Genomic DNA, 23,534 nt, shown 5'->3' on the forward strand with positions numbered 1-23,534 from the left:
GGCTATAAGAGGTTGATCAATGCTCCACCATTTTGAGATCTGATGCTGTCTGCGTACGGTGTCCATCTCCCACGCGTGTGATCATTAAAATCATCGCTTGACTCAACCCGGCCGGACCAGTGTTGTTCTTTTGGTTTTTCCTCTTGTATCCATCCCCAATATTTGAATCCGTAACATTTTCTTTATGTTTTGCTAGTAAAATGGGAAAGAAATATAGTTTTCAGTGTATGGTTAAGCTTGTTAAACATGTGCAAGCATACATAACAACATAAGGCAAAAACAGAGTTTGTACAATTCCAGTGGGCTTAAAAGTCAATATTTGGTATGAGCACATTTATTTTCCAGCACAGCATGAAATCTCTTAGGAAATTCTCTTGTAATTTCTTTAAGTAGCCTTCAAGAATAGTTCTCCAGGTTTCTTGAAGGACATTCAATGCACTTCTTTGTTGGGTGCCTTTTGTTCTATTCTCTGGGGAGGTCCAATCCATGACTGATTGTGTGCCATTGTGTCGTGTTCTATCCAAGTATGCTTTTGCTACACTGGCAGTGTGTTTGGGATAATTGTCACACTGAATAATTAAGCCATTGCAAATCAGTTGCTTTCCAGATGGTACTGCATGGTGGATACGATACTTATCTTTATAATTCAATCAATTTGAATACGATCCAAATGCCACTGTCTGAAATGTAGCTCCAAACCATGCAGCCTCCACTATGTTTTACATGTGGGTGTAGACACTCACTCCTGACCTCCATTACGTTAGCCTTTATGTCTTGTTTCCCTTCCTTAAGAACGACATTGAGAAACAGTCACCAGAGACCATTTCTAAGGAGGCTGCAGCAAACATGGTTCCATTGAAGGGTCATTTGCATCTCTCGGATCTTGTGTCTTCCTGTTTCTTAACAGCATGACTTTCATTTCACGCAAATAGTTTTTTGGACCTGCGTCTTCTGCCTTTCTCCTCCATCTATCCAGTTTCCTCATATTTTTTTCAGGACACACTGCACACCATGCTACAGAAAAATACTATTTTATGCCTGTTAAACTGTGGTCTTTGGGATTTTTTGGGAAGAAAAATATATGTTTTTGGAAAAGGTTCCTAACAGAGTCTCTAAAGATGCAATTTTAAATTGTTTCTCATCTGTTACGTGTGGACACAACACTGGTTAATTCCTTGAGTAAGGTCCCTTTAAAAAAAATAAAAATAAAAAAAAGACTCATAAGGCAGTATTAAGTGGCTCAAACGAAAATACATTCTTCTGAAAATGGTCAAGATAAAGTCTGGACTGAAAAGGAGTGAAAAAGCAACCATTGTCGTAGGAGAAAAAAAAAGCAGGTACTTTATGCATGGTTCTGTACTTTGGTACATTACTGTGTTACTGCATTTTATAATGTATTTTGCAAGTTAACTCACTGTTTTTTGTCTGTATCATTCTCTGTGTTCTCTCCCATAGACACAGTTTTCGGAAAAAACAAAAACAAACACCTTTCATTCAAACTAATTAACCTGAACGATAAAACATGATAAGATAGTTACACATTTTTTAATACAATGATATTAAATATGAAACAATTAAAGAAACAGACAGACAACTTGAAAGGGAGAATATAATTTCTTTGGACAGTATTGCACTAGTTTCCTGGTTGGAGGATAAAGCAAGCAACCCTTTAACAAACTTCCTGCTTCTGTGATTAGACGATCAGAGATAAACCATCATCCTAGGCCAACACAGGATCACACAGGCTTGCTGTATTGTTGTAGTTTCGTTCACAATTATACGAACACCTGTACACTTAACAATCTACACGTCTGACAGTGAAAGCAGAATTTGATATGAAATTACTAATATGTGAAGTGGAGAAATCATCATTTGTCAAAAAAAGAAAAATAATTATTATCAATATTCTGTAATATTGTTTCAGTAGAAATAACGCTCCCTTGCTGGCCAGCAGAATTTAGGCTCATTTTACAGTTAAATAAGAAAATAAATACAGAATTTCAGTAAAATAATCTTTGCGGCATAGATTGTCTCCTATTTGATCATTTCTACCATACTTCATATTTATCCTTCACATATATTTTCTTCTATTGTTGACACATAAATTACAAAATAATAACATTCTGTAGACAGTTTTCATTAATATTTCACAATACATAGTCACTGGCATTGACTGCAATACAGAACATGATCATCTACTATCTAAAATGTGAGACTTGTCTTTACACGTTATTTCCAATAAAGGTCCAATAGATTTCTTTCCCATTTTAAAACCAAAGAATTACATTTAAATACAATGAAGTGTTTCAAACAGCTCCAGATTTCAGCAAGTATAACTACTCAGCAGTTTATCACCTAACACATACACTTAAGTAATTTTTTTTACTGCCCTTACCAAGTTTTTCTAACAATTTTCACGGCCACTATTATGACAAGGGAAGTCAAAAACAGCACTTTACGGCACAAAAACCACAGTACTGGAATGTACAGTATGTCCACAGCAGCAAACCATGCAGACAGACCCCATTCACTGCCTCAGCCACACACACACACACACACACACACACACACACACACACACACACACACACACACACACACACACACACACACACACACACACACACACACACACACACACACACAGAGTTACAGCTACAGTAGTATACACTGTCCTATGCTAAGTGCTTAACAGTATAAAGTGTCTAATAGGTCACACAGTAGCAATCTAACACAACTATTTTGACTACTGTCACTGTCAGCTAATCACCTGGATCATTAAGGGTGGATCTGAGCAAGAGAGAAAACAAGCATCAAATTAAAGTGAAAGTAAAGTATCTGATAGGACCACTCCACTTCTTTAATAAAGAAAATAAATGAACATGATATTTCACAAAAGTGAAGCAAGTCATTTTTTGTATTATACTACCTACAGCAGCGGTCCCCAACCCCCGGGCCTCGGACCGGTACCAGTCCGTGAGTCGTTTGGTACCGGGCCGCGAGAGTTGAGGCTCAGGTGTGAAATGTATAGTTTTCAGGGTTTTTATCGGTTTTCAGCGTTATTTCGTTATCGTTTTTATCGTTTACTCGGTTTTCCTGGGTCTTTTCACGTGTGTTATGAATAAATTTTCTTTTTTTCGGTACCGGTACTAGTTTTATTTTGTTGTATTTATCCGCAACACCTTAAAGGCCGGTCCACGAAAATATTGTCGGGCGTAAACCGGTCCGTGGCGCAAATAAGGTTGGGGACCGCTGACCTACAGTACAATACAAGTCCCTATGGTGGCTCTACACAGTAGAGTTCCTGCTCACATTTTTATGAGATATCCAGATGAGAAATGTATTGATTTTGGGTTTAAACACCATGCGAAAAATAAATTAAATAAAAGATCCATGTTGTTATTCATGTTGTTAATTTGCTTAAAAATTAACAGCTGTTTGCTGTGAGCAAAAGCAGTGCGGCTCATTAACTCACACCAAGCATTGTGTGTAAAAAGCAATTCATGGTGAGTCAGGTATTGCTGTAGGCGTTGCCACAGTTGGTCCAGCAGTAAGTGGCCAGCAATCAATCAGCTAGTTTTTGTAAGACAGCTATGCTGTGTCAGCTGACAGCTAGCCTCCCACACCCATCACATACGCACTGCGTGGACATGGCGGCCTATTTAAACGTCCTTACACTCGCGTTCACTCTACACTGGTGTGTGTTGTTCTGACGCCGTGGCTAGTGTCCGAGTCCCCTGAATTACAGCCTCCGCGTACTTTGGCTCTGCTCAGCTTTTATGCACCCTCGAGGGAATTTATTCCCACTGGTGGATCATTTGAAATGCTCCCTGGATATTTTGTAGTATAATGTGTGCTAGGTTAGAACCACATCACCAAGTCAAACTGTATGCTGCACATCTGTCTCCGATTGCAGAAACTAATAATGTGACTGTTTCCAGAGCTGGTGATGACTTTATGGATTGTTTTTGAATTAAATCTTATCTGTATGATAGGATTTGTTCTATAATGGATCCATTACTACAGCAAACATTGAATGAATTATGTGGAATATCTGTGTCGAGTATAAGTTATAATCCAAATATCGTATATGTAGTGAGCTGACATGACTGCTAGGAACATCAAAGCACTGTCGAAAAACAGTAAAGATGGTTCCTATGAAGTATTAAGTGAGCAAAAATCCTTGAGTAGTTTCTCATGAAAGGTGTCAGCTCCCTGTGCTGACCACACCTGAGAACGGACGAAGAGAGAAGAAACACAGCAGAGAGTGAAGGGTTTACAAATAAAAGACATGCATGTGCACAGCTTACTGAAACAACCCAAGGCAAAGTAAACCTCCTGGACAAACCAGATGGCTATTCCTGAAAAGGATGGCATCGGAAACTGTAAATTTTCTCTACAGAAACTTTACAGTGAGGTGGATGCATGACTTTAAAGACACAACAGGTTTTTAATGTGAGCTGTAAACACAACCGGGCTCACACTCCTGGATCCTGTGAGTTTTTCTCTTGCTCCTCAGGACCAAACAGCTGGCTGCTACTGCCCTCTGTTGGGCCTCTAATGGACTTGCACTCTGTCTCTGCAGTGGTGCTTGATGGAGGAGCCTTGGTGACATCAACCTCTTTCATTTTGACCTGGTGAGGACTGCCAGAGCGGCTGCGGCTTCGGCTGCCGCTGCGATGGCCGCGGTGCTTGCTCTTACGTGGGCTAGGACTGCGGGACCTCATCTTCATGACAACAGTGCTGTCATCTTCTGAAGTGACATCAGAGCTGTCTGAAGAGCTTGTGTCATCGCCTGAGGTGGGAAGCAGGATCTGAAGACAGATGGAAAAGAGTGTAAGTAAAAGTGGAAAACGTGAAATAAAAAGAGTACAGATGCAGATGAGAACACCAAAGTATTAGTATTTAGTATTTATTTATTTATTGTCATTGTCAAGAACAATGAAATTGCGTTTGGGGCTTCCATACAACCCAAAAAAAAGAAGAAGAAAATAATAAATACCCCTTAAAACCCAAGTGTACATATTTAACCCAGTGTGACTCCAATGCAATAAGACAATCCTTAGCAATAATGTTCGTAGAAATTCAGACAAAGACCTGAGAAACATGACAAAATACAACAATGCAACCCATTCAATATTATCGTACTGTGAGATATGATATCAGATATGATAGTTATGATATGGATAAGGAAAGAGCATTTGGCTGTTTTCACGTCAAACAAGCAGTGGGTTGCAATTACCTGAAATGGCTCTGTTACACCCACAATGCTGCTCATGTTGTTGCTATAGTAACCCAAGATAAAGTCTCCTGAGCCTTTAGGCAATTCCTCCTCAGTAAAGGTTACCTGGAAATCAGTCGATAAGACGTTCATTAAATGTGAAAGAAAATTATCCTTGTATTGAAGCCTACGTGCATCCAGATTACCTGATGTTCCTGTCGAAGAAAATCTGATTCCTCCTGCTTGGCCCACACATATCCCACATAGTCTTTGTAGTGTTTGAAACCCACCTATGGGAGAAGTCAGTAAAATCAGTAATACACAGGATTACTTGTCATGCTCAACCTACTTGTTGTAGTATTAATTTCACGTATTGGTTTGTTACCTTGAAAAGTCCAATCCAGTCCCAAGAACTGCGAGAGTAGTTGGGTGCCAGTTTGAATATCACTGTGGCATCAGCAACACTGTTCCACTCATCCTCCACTATGATTGTGACCAGGGGAAGATCCACCTTGTATGGGAACTACAAAGACACTTATCATAGTTATTTAATACCAAAGTGCTGTGAGGTTTCCACGATGTCCTAAAGGATAACGAGAGCAGAGGATAGACCTCATCTAAAATGTCAGTCATGTGCCTGTCGGCGGAGGCTAAAAACACTGCTCTGATATCCTGGACCTCCACAGCATTGCAACATAAGCCTGTTATATTTCTGTTTCTTAAGACAGATTAAACAAACAGCAGATTTGGGCACTTGTGAGATGAAATTCTCCCTGTAAAAGCTCCACTTTAGCACATTTATGTATTGTGAGGAGAAATCTGTACCACCGGGATGAAAGTCTACAGAAGTACAGACAGTTCTATTTATATCACTCGGAAAAGGTCAATAATGGTGTAATCGAGTAGGTGAAGGACAGCAAAATCAATATGAAAGCAAAGGTAAGACCTAATGTTAGTTATTTACAATCACTTGTTTAAGGGTTACTGTAGTCAGGCAAGTAGGGCACAGCTGACGAGACAGTCATCTTTTGAGTCTAATCAAAACCTGTGTGTAACATCAGTTTAAAATAACCACCAACGGGAATCTGATTTGTTGTGAAGTAGGATGAATTGGTTTGATTTGGTCAATGCGATTTTATAGTAAGGTTTAAAGAACTATGTTCAATGTGACAGTCTATACTTTGCTAGTAGCTATGAACACAGAGCGGTTAGCTGCTGTTAGTTTAACAGCTATCTGGCATTTGTCTACACAAACCTGTTGAAAATAACTGTCAGAGCAGAGGAAAGCCCTGTTTAGCCCTCCAGGTGAGACAGATATATGAATTTTATTTATCAAAAATAGTATGGTATCAAAAGCCCGCTCCAAATTCATTTAGCATGTGTATATATTCTTTAAATATTTTCTTTATTTCATTGTCTGACTTTATCATAAATATGCTACATTTCTAGCCAAACTACTCTGATTAGCAATAGAATATGTATTTATTGTATTATCAACTACAAACTAATTTCAAAGATGCAAAGGCCTAATACTGCTCACAATCATCCTCATAACGTACCCTCGGATCCTAAAACAACCATGACCTGGATGACTGAGAGCCTGCACAGACATACCCTAGTGTTTCTCACCTGAAGAGTAAAGATGGAAGAAACTGGTTTGTGGTCACTGACGGTGAATTCCATGTGACTTCGATAGTTGTGCTGCGTCACTTTGGCGCCACTCGTTAGCCCTGAAATGGAGCCACGCTTCCCTGCACCAGCAGGTGCCGTGGCTCTCAGACGCCACAGGATCCGGTCAGTCCAAGCTGGTTTACGTTTCTTCCCACTGGGAAGTTTCCAGAAACAAAAAGATGGGGCATGGTAAAAATAAAGAAATAAATGACGCCATGTTTGAAACCACTAGATCGAGGATAAAATACGAACTGTAAGGATTCATTTAAGCCAGCAAGAGCCTTTCAGAGGATGTGTGTTAAAGGTATCTGGTTAGTGGCCTAGAATTCATAAAAGCACCCCCGGCATCACCAACCTTGTGTCGTATGTATTTGTTCCAACATCAAACTTGTAGGTAGGAGGGAATTTCAGCGGTCCCTCCTGGAATCCCTCTAACACTGTCTCGCTGTCTTTGGCCATGTTTAGCTGTAAATCATAGTACCAATCAGAAGACGTCACATAACTTCAACAATTACTGACGCTGCTCATGGGAATAGTGTGTTTCTGTATCACCCTCTAGTGGCATTCCCTACACACTGCACCACTTCCTGACTAACATCATTTCAGCTTTCGTCTCATAAAATAAAGAACTTCTCTATACAGTTTTACATTCATTTCAGGCTGAATGCACTGAAATAATAATAAGAAAAATAAATATGGATAGAATTTCAATATACACACTCCTCAGTTGCTATGAGATGAGAACTTTTAGTGCTTCTGAGGAAGGCCACATGCAGATGAGCTGAGGTACAATAATTGCATACATATAAACGTTTGGTTTTACCTGATCCTTTTCCCATAATATTGAAAACTTGTTGTTATCAATGGCTGATTTGACCACCTGCATCTCCAGGTCATCGATGCGGAAATTAAGATCCCCGAACCAAAACACCACACTGAAAAAAAAAAAGGAGTCATTTTGTGAATTCAAACAAATGTGACGCTTTAAGTTACCTCAATGACTGTGTAATTATTTCCCTCAGAAACCACGAGCATGGAAAAACAACACTAGGTTGATCTTACAGATACATACAGCATATAGAGGGGAAAAAAATGAGGATGGAGATGAAGGTTATATTCAGAGAAAACAGTTTCCTGGGCAAGACCTAAAAATTTATGAGAGAAAAAAAAAAGAGTAGATTTTTTTTTAGGTTATAAAATCATAAATTTACAAGAAAAGATTCAGAAAGATAGTTCCTAAGGTACTAGATTGCTTTACTTTGCGAGAAACTCAATATTACCACTCATCATATCACAGATGCCACAGCTTCGCACCGACAGTGGGAAACCTCATCAAATTATAGCCCACTTTGCAATCAAATTTTACAGCATAACATACTGTTACGTTGAAAAGATGGAGTTCTGGCAGTTTGCAGGTCTGGATCATTCGAGTGTATGCTAACACAATGCCACAATCTTCCCAGGAGTGGATGTCCCAGCAAACTGACCCCAACATCAGACTGTGCAACGCTCAGAGAAAATGCAGAAAACCCAAAAGCTACACCTGAGACTCTCCCAGGCCTCAGTCAACATGTTAAATGATAAATTTCTTGACAATTTCTGTAATAATTTCCTCTGGACAGACAAGACCAAAGTGCAGATGTTTGGCATTAAAGCACAGCACAGTTTTGCAACCCAGGCATCTTCTAGTCACTTAGGTAAGGTATTCTAAAGTCAAATGTGAGGCCATCTGTCTGACAGCTAAAGATTGGCCCCAATTGGGTCATGAAACAGGACAATGAATTGAAGTGCAGCAATAAAATCTACTTTAATGGCCCAGTCAAAGTCCAGACTTCAACCAGATTGAAATGCTGTGAGAGGACCTTAAGAGATCTGTGCATAAATGAATGCCTGCAAACCTCAATGAACTGATGCAACGATGTTAAGAAAACCAAACCAAAGTTCTTCCACAATGACGAGAGAGACGGATAAAGTCATACAAACAAATATGGTTTCATCTTATTCTTGCTGAAGGTGATTCTACAAGCTAGTGAATGATGTGGTGTGCTTAGTCACAGGACTGCAGAGAGTCCTGTGAAAACTTTACATACGATTGTAACCTACAATCACCACATAATCATAAGCATTTAGACTTCCAGGAGAAAATGCTGAGAATGTGTCTGCTGAGAAGAAAACATGCTGGTTTGGAGGAGGTAAGGTGCAAAAGGAGCTACAATGCAACTGACAGACGCAGAGATATTTCTCATTAGCTCATCCATAATGTTGAATCCTGCCTTTTGAAAGTCAAACTCTGGGGTTCTGCAACTGTTTCAGCCTTAATGGACCGACGTGAGAGAGCGAATAAGTAGCGTCTGACTTTTGGTCATAGCTTATACATTAACCTAAAGTTTCTGTGTTTCTGTGAACTGACATACTCATGGTCAAGAACCCCAGTGGCAGCCTGGCCCTCAAACTGCTGCTGCTGCAGGATGCTCTCAAAGTCCTCCATCCGCTGATCTGAGTTTTCCATGTGAGCCGGGAGGTGGCAGTTGAGAAAGCAGATGGTGTGACCGTACACTGACATGCGGGCACTCACTCCACCTTTATTCCCCTGTAGCAAGGAGCAAGCAGAAGAGAAGTTAAGTGGAAACAAATGACTTCAATGTATGTTATTAGTGATTAAAAAGCCAATAAAAACAGTAATTAGCATGCTACGATTTTCCACTGTATTATATGTGTCTCAGCCACAAACAGGAAGTTCACTCATTAAGGAATACCGAGGGACAATATCAATATTTAATGATAACAGCAGAGAGCACAAAGGTGGGGTCAAGATGAGTCGGCACACAACTTCCCACTGTTCTGACCCACAACAACACCAAAGATGGTGCGTTATAAAACCCACAGTACACGTCGATGTCATTTGAGTTTATAAAATGAGAATTTTACTTTTGAAAAAAGTGTGCGTAGAAATGCTGCAACTAACCTCCTTTCTAAATAAAACTGTGCTTGTTGACAAAACTGCTGTAAAGCAGTTGCTTTTTGGTAAAAATATATTTTACTTTTCAAGCTTAAAACACATTAAAAAATTATTAGATTGGAATATCACTCCAGCCAGCAGTTTGCCTTTGGTTCATTTTTTTTATGCTTGACTTTTCCAAATGTTAATAACAGCTTGCTGCAAGATACCAGCATCTATCTCTATATTTACATAAAACTGGATGAAGCCATGTTTGACTAACAAAGTGCAAGAGCTGATGTGCAGATATTTGGTGTGTCCCATTTCTATATGAGGGTACGTGGGAAAGAGATACCAGCCTAAAAATAAAACCGAGATATAGTCCACTTCTCTGTAGTGCTTTGTTTTTACGTGGGAAGTTTCCATAATGCAGTGCTGGTCACAACAAAATGTCAGTAGCCAGCTCACCCAGTAACCCCCCAGGCCTGTGCGAGTGGTCTCAGTCTGGACTCCACGCAGGAACGGCAAATGGAAATATTTGGCAAAAACCAGCAGTAACACTCCCTGCATCCGCTGGGATGTAACCTAGAGAAGAGAAAGCCATGAAGAATTAGACGGGATAATGTAAATAGACAGCAGAGTTATGAGGACATGCTTTGCATAATTCGCTAAGGAGAGCAGCTGTAAAGTTCACTTGCACATCAGGCTTACAACATGAATATAAAATCTCCTGGCATCCCTCGCACTCGTCCTCTTTTTACCAACTTGCATTTCCATTTTGGCCTGCAGGAGCATGTGGTCTAGTTCAACAGCTACTTCACATGAAGCCCCGGGCAGCTTTTGCCACAGCATCTACACTTACTGAGGTTAAAAAAACCACTAAAACCTTTGATATTTGCCCCTTACCTTTCTCAAAGCCCTTCAACATCCCACCAAGCGTTTCATGATAATATGCAGGATTTGACATTAGTGCACCTCTGGTGCTATTTTTGTTCAGTACAAGACAGTGAGGAATGTTACATGCCATTTACACGAGATGTCAACCCTTCCCATGTCCATGCCTCCTCCCCGCTGCCTTCTCCAGTTGTCCACACATCCCAACCCCCATCCACAGTCTGAAGAAGCACAATCACACCCAGTCTAAATGCCCGCGGGTGGAAATGGAGGCATACATCTCCGCGTGACAGGAGATCCTCTTGCTTGCACACTAACTGGCTGTTGCATAATGGATTCTAGTGAACCGTAAAGTGGACCAACTTCTTTTTTTTGTCATTTGTGTGAGGACACATAACGATTGGGTCTGCGTGCACTTGGGTAAAGTCTGAGGAGAGGGTACCTTGGCCTGCATACACTGTGGATGAACATAAATTCCCATCATCATAATTAAACAAAGAAAAACAAAACAAAACAGAAATCTGCTGAAGGCTGCCAAGCCACATTTTGACCAAGCACAGAAAAGACATTAAAGCCCAAAGACAAATGTGTGAGAGACAGAGACAGAGCGGGGCCATGAGTCCAGCAGCGTATGTTTGACCTTGTACAGCACAAACATGACTAAAGAAATGAGCTGTGAGTGTGATGCTATTTGGAAAAAGTTTAGTGCATTCTTTATCATCTCTAACAGAGATGGACACAGAAACACAGAAAAAGAGAAGTCTTGCATTTAGTGGATTAAACCACGTTGCAATCAGAAAGGCCAGACTGCCTTTGCTATTCAGAGCACTTAAATTGTAGCTTACTTGTACAGGAACTATGATGAACATCAGCAGAAACCGTGCAGTGAATGGCCCGAAAAAATGTGTTGGAAGCTGCACTGCACAAGAAAAGGCTTCCTTGAACAGTCAGTTTGAACCCAACAATGAGTCACAGCGAGCAGAGTATCTCAAGGCAGAAAGTATAGATGGTGTGTCTCGTTACTATGTTTCTTTTGTCATGACTAAACATCTTCCTACTGCCACAACCGTGCATCTCACTTTACTTGTTAGCCTGACAACCCCCACGACCTGTTCACGGCATTGATTTCTACTAGAAACTTTAAAAAGGTCACATCGCGATGATCATTAACAAGGTTTAAACTAACGTAGCAGGACTGCGAGACAGCCAGAGGACAGCATCAGTCACACTGTCAGAGGCCCATCAACACTGACAACAACGAGATCCAAAAATAAAACAGCACCCTGGGAGACGTTTGTCTAGCTCTTTCAACTCGACAGCTGATTCACGCGGCCTGGCTCACCATGCCAACTGAGCCAAGCATTGTTGCAGACGCAGCCAGACAAACACCGACCACAGCGTTTAAACACAAACAATACAAATGAAATCAAAAGGTCTGATTTTTTTATCTGACAATAATGTTTTTATTCCTTTAATGTCGTATTTGATTTTGAAACAATATTCAATATATACTAGAAATATGTGCATAACACTTATTCCACATAAGAATCCCCTTTCTTGACTTTTGTTTTCCTATCAAAACAGTAGTTAACTATGCTTAATCTTTACAGCATCATTATATCTCATCTATGAGCTATAATAGTAGTACCTTTTATTTTGTGGTGAATGCCAGGAACAGGAGTTAAAAAAAATAAAGGTGGAAATACTGCAAAAGGGGCTTCAGGAGACTGAGGACAAGCCGCTAAATAAAGCGACCAGTGGAAATAAAAGTGGGCTGAACTTACTGAAGATCAGAGGGGATGACGAGCCTCTCTCTCTTTTTTTCCTGCTGCTGGGTAATTTTTTCTCATCATCAAAGACACTATCTTTTTCATCATAAACTGTGGATTTGCATTACTCTTATCTCTGGATTTTATGGACTTATGGACTACATGGAATTTTTTCTACTTGTACTCAGACTGACTTATCTATGTGAGCTACGCTGTCTATAAGGAGAGACTGAAGAGTGTGCGCTGGTGTGTGGGACTGTGTGTATGAGCGTACTGGAATGAAATATGATGGAAAATTAATTTAATAAAACGAATCGGTATTTTCGTAACTCCTAGTAACTCATGAAACCTACTGGAGATCTTAAGATAGTATTTATCCCCATCTTCTATATTAGTACACCTACAATCGGTATATGTAGCTATAGACAGAGAAAGAGGGGCACAGGTCTGAAGGTTCAAAAAGGGAGACCGACAGTCAGTAAGAGCTCGACATTAGCAGCCTGGCAGACAGGATAAGATAACAGATTCGCTGACATTACACGCTTCTAGCAAATTATCACCCCATCCGTTGCTCAGGGAACAAAATGAGCTGAGAGAGTAAGAAGCGGCAAGCTCGTCAGGAATCCCACGATACATCTAAGCTGTTGAGCACTTCACCATAAGAGTGTGCATATGTGTTTACAACAGAAGCCATTACTGACCAGCACATAACCAAAGGGGCTGAGTCTCTCCATGCAGACTTCGCTCCACTGGTCTGTGAAGAGGGCGTCTTTCAGTCTTTTGTTAATCATTGAGTTTACTTCCTGCAGCCTTGAAGAAAAACAAAAAAAGACACAGAGCAGGGTAAAAGGGTCAAGAGCAGACAGACAAGGAAAAGGAGCTAATGAGAGCGTGCTTTGATAATGTAATCAAAGCACTTTTGTTTTTTCCATAAGGAGAGAGAGACATTCAAATCTGGGCCTGACTGCTCATTAGATGCATTGTATTGCAGCGCTGACGTGCATATAAACAGGCCAATCGGCTTTAATGCTGAACAAATGAGATAGTCGAGGCAAAACACTCACCCGATGATGTACATGTCTGTGTTTCCGTCACCCACATTCAGCCCGAGCAGAGAAGTGATGTCATCGGGTGGTGTGGCTGAACCCACATTCCAAGTGACGATGTGCAGCCTGTTGGAAAAGGGCGCTATATAAAAAACTCTTGCAAACACTCATCTCCTGCTCACCTGTATCGCAACCTGCAGACAAACCTACAGTGAATGCAACAGCAGATCACATCGACAATAATGCTTTCAGTCGATGTTTCACTACAATGCAAAGCCTTGACCGTCTTTCAACATTACGTGACATCGTCTACAAATCACTTAAACAGAACAGGCTTATTTTAGCTTCACAAAGTCACTCATTTTGATTCATACTCAGGAAAACTTTACTAAATTACTTAAAAAATATCAAATTAAAATAAATGGCACTGAAAGCCAGCCGCAACAGACAAACTGATAATATTGTTTCCCAGCACCTGGGCCACTCAAAGACATGCATACAAAGTAAATAAAACCTAAATCACTCATATAAATGTAAATGTGAGGACATGTTTGTCTTTGTAGCTCTAATTGGCTCTTTAAAAGACTAGAGACCTCCAGGGTAAACCCTGTCTCTCAGCCAGAGTGTACACTGGGCCAGGATCCAGTTACATGCAATACTGAGAAAATGGATTTTAATGGAGTATAACATGCCTAGATCCTAAAGTTTCTACTTTATATGCCAAACAAATCCAAGGGTGTAAGATGTGGTGAGGATACCGTCACCTCTCTTCATCCTAAATAAAGGACACGTCTCATAATCTGATACTATACTTTAAACATCAAAACTTTTAAGCATACCAATAAGTATGAAACCTCTTCCTAATGCAGGGGGGCTAACTGCTTTTTACAGTGCTCAGCATCTAATAGTGTTATCATTAAATTAATCTTCATTGAACTTCTTATCATTAGCTTAATTTTTGTGCTTCTATAAAAAACGATCCCCTGAGGATCCACTAATCAGTGTTACTACAACCTTGATATTTGGTGTTACGGCTCTGCTGCTATCCCTCTGAAGCCACAGCAGCAGTACAACCAGCAAGTAAGAACAGCCCAGGCATCAACAACAACAATTATTGAGCCTGACACAGCAAGGAAGGTGCAGTGGGGTGGAGGTGGGTTGCCAAGGGGCTTGTAGATGCGCAGCAACTGTGACTAGGCCAAAGCAACTTCAATAACATGGTTTCACTTCGTAAATGGGTTATTATGTAATTTATAAAAACATTAAATGTCTATAATGAAACTTTTCAATATTCAGGCCATTATTCCCAAATTTTTACACACAGAAACAATGATAATAAAAATACAGTGACATCATTCTGCAAAAACTTGCCACACTTTGGCCTCATGTTTACTATAATCGCAACCTTCCAGTGTCACTATCAATGAATATAAATAAATGTGATGTGTGCCACAGTTAATCTGTCTCAGCTGTCTGGGCAGGACAGGGCCTGCCGAGGCATGCTCAGACACACACACACACACACAGGAAACTTGCCTGAAGTCTTCCACAGTCTGCGCCTGAGTGTCAGCTGTACCTGCCACAGAGAGAGCTCTCTGTGCATGAGGGTTCAGGTGATGAGGCACATGCCTGCTGGCAGATGGGTGGGGCACGGAGGCAGCTCTTACTGGGTGGTGGCCTGGACCTTTAGGACCAGCCTTAATGCCGGGCCCAGTATACTCTTCTGAGAGCTTGACTGCTGAAGGGTGAGAGGGTTTGGAATGACTGGCCACATTGCCATCAGGGTCACACTCCTCCTGGTTAGGCAGTGCAGTGGATTCTGCTTTGGGCTCGGCTTTGAGTTCAGAGATATCTACAGAGCCCTCAACTCTGGCAGTCCTCTGCGGCCGCCGAGGCCTGGCAGGCACTGCGTGTTGGCCAGTGCTAGAGTCGGTGGCAAGAACTGACGTATCTGAAGGCGTAGCTGAAGTTGCTGTTACAGCTGCTGCTTCGCTGTTTGGGTTGCCTTCTGAGGTCTGGAGCTGGGTTGGATTATCTTGGTCCATTTCTTAAGATTTCTGTGACGACAAAAACAGACTGTATCAACTCAGATGGCACACATTACGTTTGTATTTTAGAGCATATATTAGAAAATATAACGCTGTGTAATAAATGGAGCTAACAAAGCACACAGTGAACTTGTAACACTGCACAACACAACCTGTAGCCTTTTTAACAAATGACACACCAATTCAGCTGATGACTAAAAGGCCGTCATAAGACTGACCCAGCAGAACAACTGAGTGAGTCATTCTGGCTCCCCGCATCATGAATGTACAATTACCTGGTTTCTTATGGCCTTGGAAACAGCTGAATGTACCGAATACAATGACGAAACAAAACTCACATAACAGAATAAAGAGCATAATGCATAACGAGACACAAAGAGGCATGTTGTCTTACTGTGGCTACAGGATTGGACATTTTGTGAATAAAAGCCTGGACGCAGTTCATCATCCTCTCTGCTTCTACCTAAGCCCCCTGCCCGTCCTCCAGTAACCAGGGAGATACTCAGTCAGTTCATATCAGCTCAAAGCACCTGTCACACACTAACACGAGGAACCACTGCACGGTCCAGAAGAGCAAAAAGCAACAGCCCAGAATAAACCACAACAGCAACAGCGCAGAGAGAGGAAGCTGCAGAGAGATAAATAACAAATTCAAATAGGCCATTTATTCACGCAACGACGTATTCAATCATTGTCCTTATCTCATTTGCGTTTCTCGACTGTGGATTGATAAAATACAAAAGCAGCACAAGCTACTGAAGTCCCATTTAAATGACAATTTTTAATCTAAGTGCAAAAAATGTGCACCATGTAAAAATCTTAGGGACAGGTCGGGGACAAGCTGGAAAAAAAGCTGATTTGGGCACAAAACGGTGACGGATCTGCGAGTCAGTGGCGTTTCAAGTGTAACGTGTGGGGGTGGTGGTGGTAGTGAGGGTGAGGACAAACCTAACCTTCTGGGTGAAAATCACAGGAATCATTGGGGACAACACAGCTCCCTCGTATTTATTCACATGACCTTGAGCAGCAGGAGGTTGTGGCTTTAACGCAGGGAGGAGGGTCACCTCTGTATTCCACATGTGCTCATTAACATGCTGGTCTTTCAGTTCACCAATAACCTGGTGCCTGACTGGGTATAAAGTATTCTTATGATCCATGTATGACATTTAGTCGGGTGGGGGAGCATGAAGGAGGAGGGTGAGTGGGCACACGTGGGAGTGGGTGGGTGCAAAACGAGCTGAGGGCAGCGGGAGGAAGAGCCAAGCGAGTCAGCCCTTCATTCAGCGACAGCACCGAGTCTTTTTGCAGAATGTCTCCAAATTGATCCTCTCACACTTCCCTCTGGCACTGTGTATTTTTCCAGGCTTTAATCCCCCCTGCTCTCTTATCGTTCCACTTCTCTAATCCTTTCCCTCCCCATCTTCCAAATTCTGTTGTTCCGGCTTCCAACCTTTAGTGTATGGACACCGAACTGCTTCGTTTTTGGATGTAGACTACTCCCGAGCTAAAAACGTTCCATTTCTTTCCTCTCTTAACCCATCTGAACTAAAAGGTGACCCTTGAGGCTCTGTGTCGTCTTCTCTCAGCCAGCCACCTCACAGCCACTATCAACGCAAGACATCATATGCTACCGTCACAACAACCATACAGAGATTGTAATCAATGGTAAAGTATGTTCAAGTGCTCAGAGATGTGGAAAAATGAAAAATGAGAGAGAAGACTGAAAATCTAGATCGAGTTCAGTTCATCTTTCTAACATTCTCATTTCCTTCTTGCATGACGGAGGAAGAGCCAAATATTTGCCTTTCTGGGAACAATTACGACAGGCTGCCAATTTTTATTCCACTCACGTTCAGAGAGGAGAGAGTGGAATGATTTGATAATAACAAATGTGTCATAGTGTTTACATGCAGCCTCTTGAGGGGGTGAGAGCTGAGAGAGCCAGGAAGGATGTGGTGTAACCCAAACAGCAGGCTCCAACCAGCCTCCTTGGCTTCTTTGGTGGGATTCACTGACTATACAGTTTTGGATGACAGTCACACACTATTTTTTCTTCTATTTCCACACACGGACTTTGATCTTTTGTAGTGGCTCTGTGATAGACTGGCAACCTGTCCAAGGTGTAACTGCCTTATGACAGCTGGTATAGACTCAAGGTCAACCATGACCCAAAACTGGATGGATGGGTGGAGGGATTTAAACCACTGGCTCTGAATTACAGTACTGACACCAGTTTTGGGATCCACCAATTAACTAACAATACACTATCATTCATACACTTCACTATCATTATCATTTTTCAGGTTTTAAAATATTGAAGTTGAGCTATTTTTTAAAATTACAGCTGAAAGAAATAGACTTAACAGCAAATGTACTAAGGTCACCTTGCTGGTACTTGATTGGACTCCTTTTGCCTTTAGAACTGCATTAATTATTTGTTGCACAGATTTAACAAGGTCCTGCAAAAATTCCAGGATCTGAGTTCAATTCCACCATCAGGTGGAGTTTCTGTGTGGAGTTTGCGTGTTCCCAGAGTCCAAAGACATGCAGTTAGTGGAGATAGGTTAACTGGAAACACACAACCGTGGAGGTGAGCATGAATGGTTGTCTCTGTCCTGCGACCTGTCCAGGGTGTACCCTGCCTCTCGCCCTAAGACAGCTAGGATAGGCTCCATTGCGACCCTGTAAAGGGTAAGTAGAAATGAATGGATGGATTTTGATCCATTTTGACAAGACAGCATCACATTGTTCCTGCACATTCGTCAGCTGCACGTCCATGATGTTCCACCACACCCTAAAGGTGCTCTGTTGGATCTGGTGACTATGGAGACTATTTGAGTGCAATGAACTAATCATCCATCCATCCATCCATCCATTCGCTTCCGCTTATCCTTTTCAGGGTCGCGGGGGGCGCTGGAGCCTATCCCAGCTGTCATAGGGCGAGAGGCAGGGTACACCCTGGACAGGTCGCCAGTCTGTCGCAGGGCTAACACAGAGGGACAGACAACCATTCGCACTCACATTCATTCGCACATTCACACCTAGTGACAATTTGGATTATCCAATTAACCTATCCCCACAAGTGGGCATAGGTGAACTAATCATGTTCAAAAAATAGTTTGCGCTTCGTGACATGGTGCGCTATCCTGCTGGAAGCAGCCATTAGAAGATGGGTACACTTTGGTGATAAAGGGATGAGCAGGGTCAGCAACAATACTCAGGCAGGCTGTGGCGTTTAAAGAATACTCTGTTGATACTAAAGGGCACAAAGTGTGCCAAAAAAATGTCCCCCCACACTACGCCACTACCGGTAGCCTGGACCATTGACAACAGGCAGGATGGATCCATGCTTTCATGTAGTTTACACCAAATTCTGGCCCTACCATCTGAATGTTGAAGCACAAATCAAGACTCAACAGACCAGGCAATGTCTTTCCAATCTTCTGTTGTCCAATTTTGTGACTTGTAGCCTCAGTTTCCTGTTCTCAGCAGGAGTGGCACCAGGAGTGGTTTTCTGCTGCTGTAGCCCATCAGCTTCAAGGTTTGATGTATATTCAGAGATGTTTTTCTGCATACCTTGGTTATGAGGAGTGGACACTTGAGTTATTGGTACCTTGCCATCACCTCAAAGTAATCAAGTCGTTCTCTCCTCTGACATCTAATATCTACAAGGTACTTTTACCCAGAGAACCTCTAATCACTGAATATTTTCCCTTTTTTTAGACCAGTCTCTGTAAACCTGAGTGATAGTTGAGTGTGAAAACCCCAGCAGACCAGCAGTTTTTGAAATACCGAGACCAGCCCAGCAGCAACCGCGACACATTCAAAGTTACTTAAATCATCTTCCTTCCCCATTCTGATTCTTGGTTTGGACTTCAGCAGGTCGTCTTGACATAACCAAATGCCCTGAGTTCCTGTCATGTGATTTGCTGATTAGATGTTTGCTTTTATATGAATAGGTGTATCTAATATAATGACCAGTGAATGTGGAAAACCTCGGGCTCTATGGACAAGACTGATTTGGGAGAATTTTGAAAGTTTCCTAATTGCTTCTCTTCTAAATTTAATCTGAGGTAACCACACAGCCCCACTGACATTACTGTGTGCTCGATCTGATATCCACTTGTTGGCGTTGTTCCCACATCATCATAATTATTGTTGATCCAGGTTCAACATTGTAAGTGACCAGTCACTTTGGTGTGATGTCATAGTTGTGCAACTACAAATAAATGCCTTAAAAAAAACTACTTCACTTGCAAGATCTCTACTAGATCCAGCATTTTGAATTCTTTGCCCTTAAGAAGCATTTTGAGGATATTAGATTGTCTTTAGTGTAGCCTCTTCATTTACTGTGCCCAGCTTGCATGCAGTCTAATAAAAATGGTTCTGGTGTGTTTACATTACAGACACATTCCCCCATACAAGCACCTCCGGGCTTAAAGACTTTAATTGGCTTTCTGAATTGTTTTGCCTTGCTGACCATCAAAGCCCCCCGACTACACCACAAGTTCATTAACGTCTGTTCAGCTGACCCTCATTCATTTGACAAAAGCCACTGCGACGAGTCATGGAATACTGACACAGGTAAGTCCAACTACCAAGGGAATCATTTAGAGCATGGCTTAATTAAAAATTATATCTATATTTTGGATCAAATGGAGAAGGAATTAAATACATTGAAATGCCAATGTTTTATCCTATTCCTTGTTCACACACAGATTCCAGCTGACATGCCAGTCACATTTTGCCCTCTTTAGTGTTGAATGCTGGAGTTACAGCCAAGCAGTACATTGGTGTTGAGAGCCTCCAGAGCCATATGCCCCTGTGACAGGGATACTAATGATGACCCGTACTGAAACGACACCGGCAGCTGCTGCCACAGCTGTAAATGGCTCCTCCAGGTCCTAATGCCACTGAGTATCGCTCCTCTGTATCCAAGGAGCTGCATCTTTCTGATCAGGTCATAGCCAGGGCTGCAGGATGTCACTATGATTTCTCCTACAGTCTAACACTTAAGACACGTGCTGACAACACACAGTGCGCTGTCTGCACTGTAAAACTATGTTGTGAGTTGCAATTTCCAGTTCTGTCCATTACCAATTATAGAAATCAGTCGAATGGAAAGATTCACTTCCTAAAGCTTTCTGCTTCGAAGACTCTCCATAGGGAACATTGGTCACCATGTTGCAAAAGCAGCATCTTATATAGCGAGTTATCTTCATGCATATGTTTGTTGCACACTGTCAAGTAATTGAGATGAATGTAGCTAAAGGAATGTGAAACAGCTTCTGACCGTGTGGACTAATGTCTGCATTTGCAAGATAGCAAAAGGATCTCTCACAGAGACGTTGGTTCATTACTCACAGTTTTCCTTCCTGAGCAGTATTTAAATACAAGCCAAAGAAACTGATTTAAATCACAAAATTCTGCAACTGCATCTTTGCATCATCGCTGTAATCATTCTTGTATACACTGACACAAGCGTTGAGTAATAATCAGTCCTTTGAGCTGACATTACACACACTGTTTTGAAATACGGAGTGGAGACATTCTATCATGACCCCCACCCCCCACCCCCAATAACTCCTATTACATGTAAGGGATTAAGTAACTGAATGGTTTACCTCATAATGCTACATTTATAACAAGAGTCAGTTAAATGACACACACACATTGTGTAATATGCAAACATCCCTAACAAGCCAACAGTGCTTTTCATTCATCTGATATCTTGTATGTAAACATTAGAATCTTGCATGTAAGCCTGCTGTAAATATTCACATTTCCTGTGCCACAGATGGCTGTGACACCTCGGCTGGAACAAGAACAGCAGCCGAGTACTTGGCCTAATTACACTCTTCCTTCAAGGACAGGAAAAGAGAATGAAGGTCAGTTTTAACAGTGCTGTGTTGTGCATCACATCTGAGTTGAGATACTAAGTCTGCATGTGTTTGTGAGCCCTTATGTATGAGATGAGGGTGGAAAAGATGACAAGCAGCCTGTGGGCATGCGTGTGTAAAGCGATGCAAAAGGTGGAAAGACAGTTTTTAATTTTAATTTTTTTTTTGTTAATGTCTTGTCATACTTTCATATTATAAACAAATGATGTAGCGCGCACGTGTACGCACACATCCACGGCAACGAAGTCAGGTTTCTGGAATTTTTCTGCAGCTGCTCTTAAGGCGTAACAGCAATTAACACTTCCTGTCTCGGTAACGCAAGCGTCTCTATATGTATTCTGTTTTAAGAAAAGCTGAAAGTTGTGTAACAGAAGCTCCTAATAGGTTTCAATCGAGAACATAACGCATGCGTGTCTCATTAATTATCACCTTTACCTGTTTGCGATCGTCTGCGCCGAAAATTTTTAAGAGCTGGGGTTCTGCAGAGTCTGTCTGTCTGTCTGTCCGGAGCGCCGATGGAAGATGGGGATTTACAGGAAATTATAGAAAGAAAAAATTGGGGAAAAAGAAACGCGCTCAACTTTTATTTCCAGTCGCCTCTCTGATGAAACCATCGGCATCTCAAGCGCTTTTCTCGCCTTCCTTCCTTCCTTCCTCAGCGGGAGGTAGGAGAGAGGAGGAGCTGGTGGGTTTAGCCAGGCAGGCTACATGCCTCAGAAACACATTCCCCCTTCTTGTGTTTAAAGACACAGGCTTCAAATTACAGAAGACGTCCCGGACGGTATGAGAGAGCGCGAGCGACCAAGAGCGCTTCCGTAAACGAGCAGCCGCTGTCTGCCAATGTTGGCGGACGATTACTGTGCAGAGTGAGTCAGAGTCTGCCAGAACTGCGACTACCAGAAAGGACACTGGGCAATTAGGCTGCAACTACAAACATGGCTTCCGCGCGGATGTACACTGTTTGCCACGAGAACACACTAAATGATGCACAATGTCAGGGTGCAAGTTTTTTTTCTTTTAAAAGAAAGAAAGAAAAGACAAGAAAAGAAAGATGGAAAACGTACATTAGGAACGTCAGATCTATGTATTCTCACTCTATGATGGCGCACTCCTGCTGTCTGGTGGTTACTGTGTTGAAGAGCGTGGGAGAAAATTAGCGAGGCTTGTATGCCTTTAACTTTCAATCAAATAGCAGTGACTGAGTCATTTTAATGCTCTTTATAGTAACAGCTGAACAAACCCCCAGATGTGCTTCTTTCTGTTTGTGGATTTAGGATTTGGCACAGCCCCCAAGCGCAACAGCGCCATTGCCGGTCAACAGTGGTAGCGCCTGTGCTTTGGTGACACTAAGAAAAAGGCAGGGCCGACAGGATTAGAAATGAGTACATCAGAGGGACAGCTCAGGCTGAGGTTTGGAGACACAGTTCAAGAGGCGAGGCTGAGATGACGTGGACATGTGCAGAGGAGGTATAGTGGATATACTGGGCACAATTATGCTGAATATGAAGCTGTCAGGCAGGAGGAAAAGAAAGACCTCGGAGAGAGCTCATGGATGTAGTGAAGGAGGACATGCCACAAAGGACACAGGTGTGACAAAGGAGGATGCTAGGGATAGGGTGAGATGGTGGTGACCCCTAAACTCTGTTGCGGGGCATATTATTTAAACCAATTTTTGACAGTCCTCAGATCTCATCTCACTGCTTAGAGACACTAGCTGGAGTTCCATAAATTGCTGCACTGTTCTTCCTCCTCTTAGATGTCTTTTTACACTGTCCATTAACAACAAAAGGCAATAAATGGCCTTCCACGGCTCCTCAGTGGTGAACATGGTCTCCTACAGCCTGGGTGTTGGGTACGCAGGGGCCACAACTGAGAACAGGAAGGCTGTGCAGAGGGAAACTAACACCAACCAAAGAAATCCTTGGCCGCTCTCTGCCACCCCTGGAGGCGATCGCCAGATCTTCCTATCTCAGAAAAACCAGGTCCCACACCTTCACACTCATAAACAGCTTCTTCCCCTGGGCCACTCAGACTGTCAATAAACACT

General features: G+C 42.0%; 1 protein-coding gene across 1 annotated transcript; it reads right to left on the bottom strand.

Moving 5' to 3' along the window:
* Positions 1-1,526: 1,526 nt before the first annotated feature.
* On the bottom strand, positions 1,527-22,365 carry inpp5jb (inositol polyphosphate-5-phosphatase Jb). Its single transcript, XM_085294449.1, has 13 exons — positions 21,923-22,365; positions 15,076-15,596; positions 13,558-13,665; positions 13,195-13,303; positions 10,299-10,415; positions 9,307-9,482; positions 7,716-7,827; positions 7,248-7,357; positions 6,851-7,046; positions 5,607-5,744; positions 5,428-5,511; positions 5,243-5,347; positions 1,527-4,814 (listed from the first exon to the last, which is right to left on the bottom strand). Exons 2-13 carry the CDS (start codon positions 15,582-15,584, stop codon positions 4,479-4,481), a joined length of 2,100 nt encoding a protein of 699 aa, XP_085150575.1. The 5' UTR covers positions 15,585-15,596; positions 21,923-22,365; the 3' UTR covers positions 1,527-4,478.
* Between the last annotated feature and the right edge of the window lie 1,169 nt (positions 22,366-23,534).

This window comes from Mchenga conophoros, linkage group LG12 (assembly GCF_057382185.1).
Source record: "Mchenga conophoros isolate Kocher_MC1m ecotype Shallow Benthic linkage group LG12, M_conophoros_male_GT1.1, whole genome shotgun sequence".
In the NCBI taxonomy this organism is placed as follows: domain Eukaryota; kingdom Metazoa; phylum Chordata; class Actinopteri; order Cichliformes; family Cichlidae; genus Mchenga; species Mchenga conophoros.

Bases quoted from the DNA above. Each gene is read 5' to 3' on its own strand.
- inpp5jb (XM_085294449.1), bottom strand. From the start codon at position 15,584: ATGGACCAAGATAATCCAACCCAGCTCCAGACCTCAGAAGGCAACCCA. The intron at 5,348-5,427 runs GTAATCTGGATG...ACTGATTTCCAG, and splicing joins TTCTTCGACAGGAACATCAG to GTAACCTTTACTGAGGAGGA. The intron at 4,815-5,242 runs GTAATTGCAACC...ATCTGTCTTCAG, and splicing joins GTGTAACAGAGCCATTTCAG to ATCCTGCTTCCCACCTCAGG.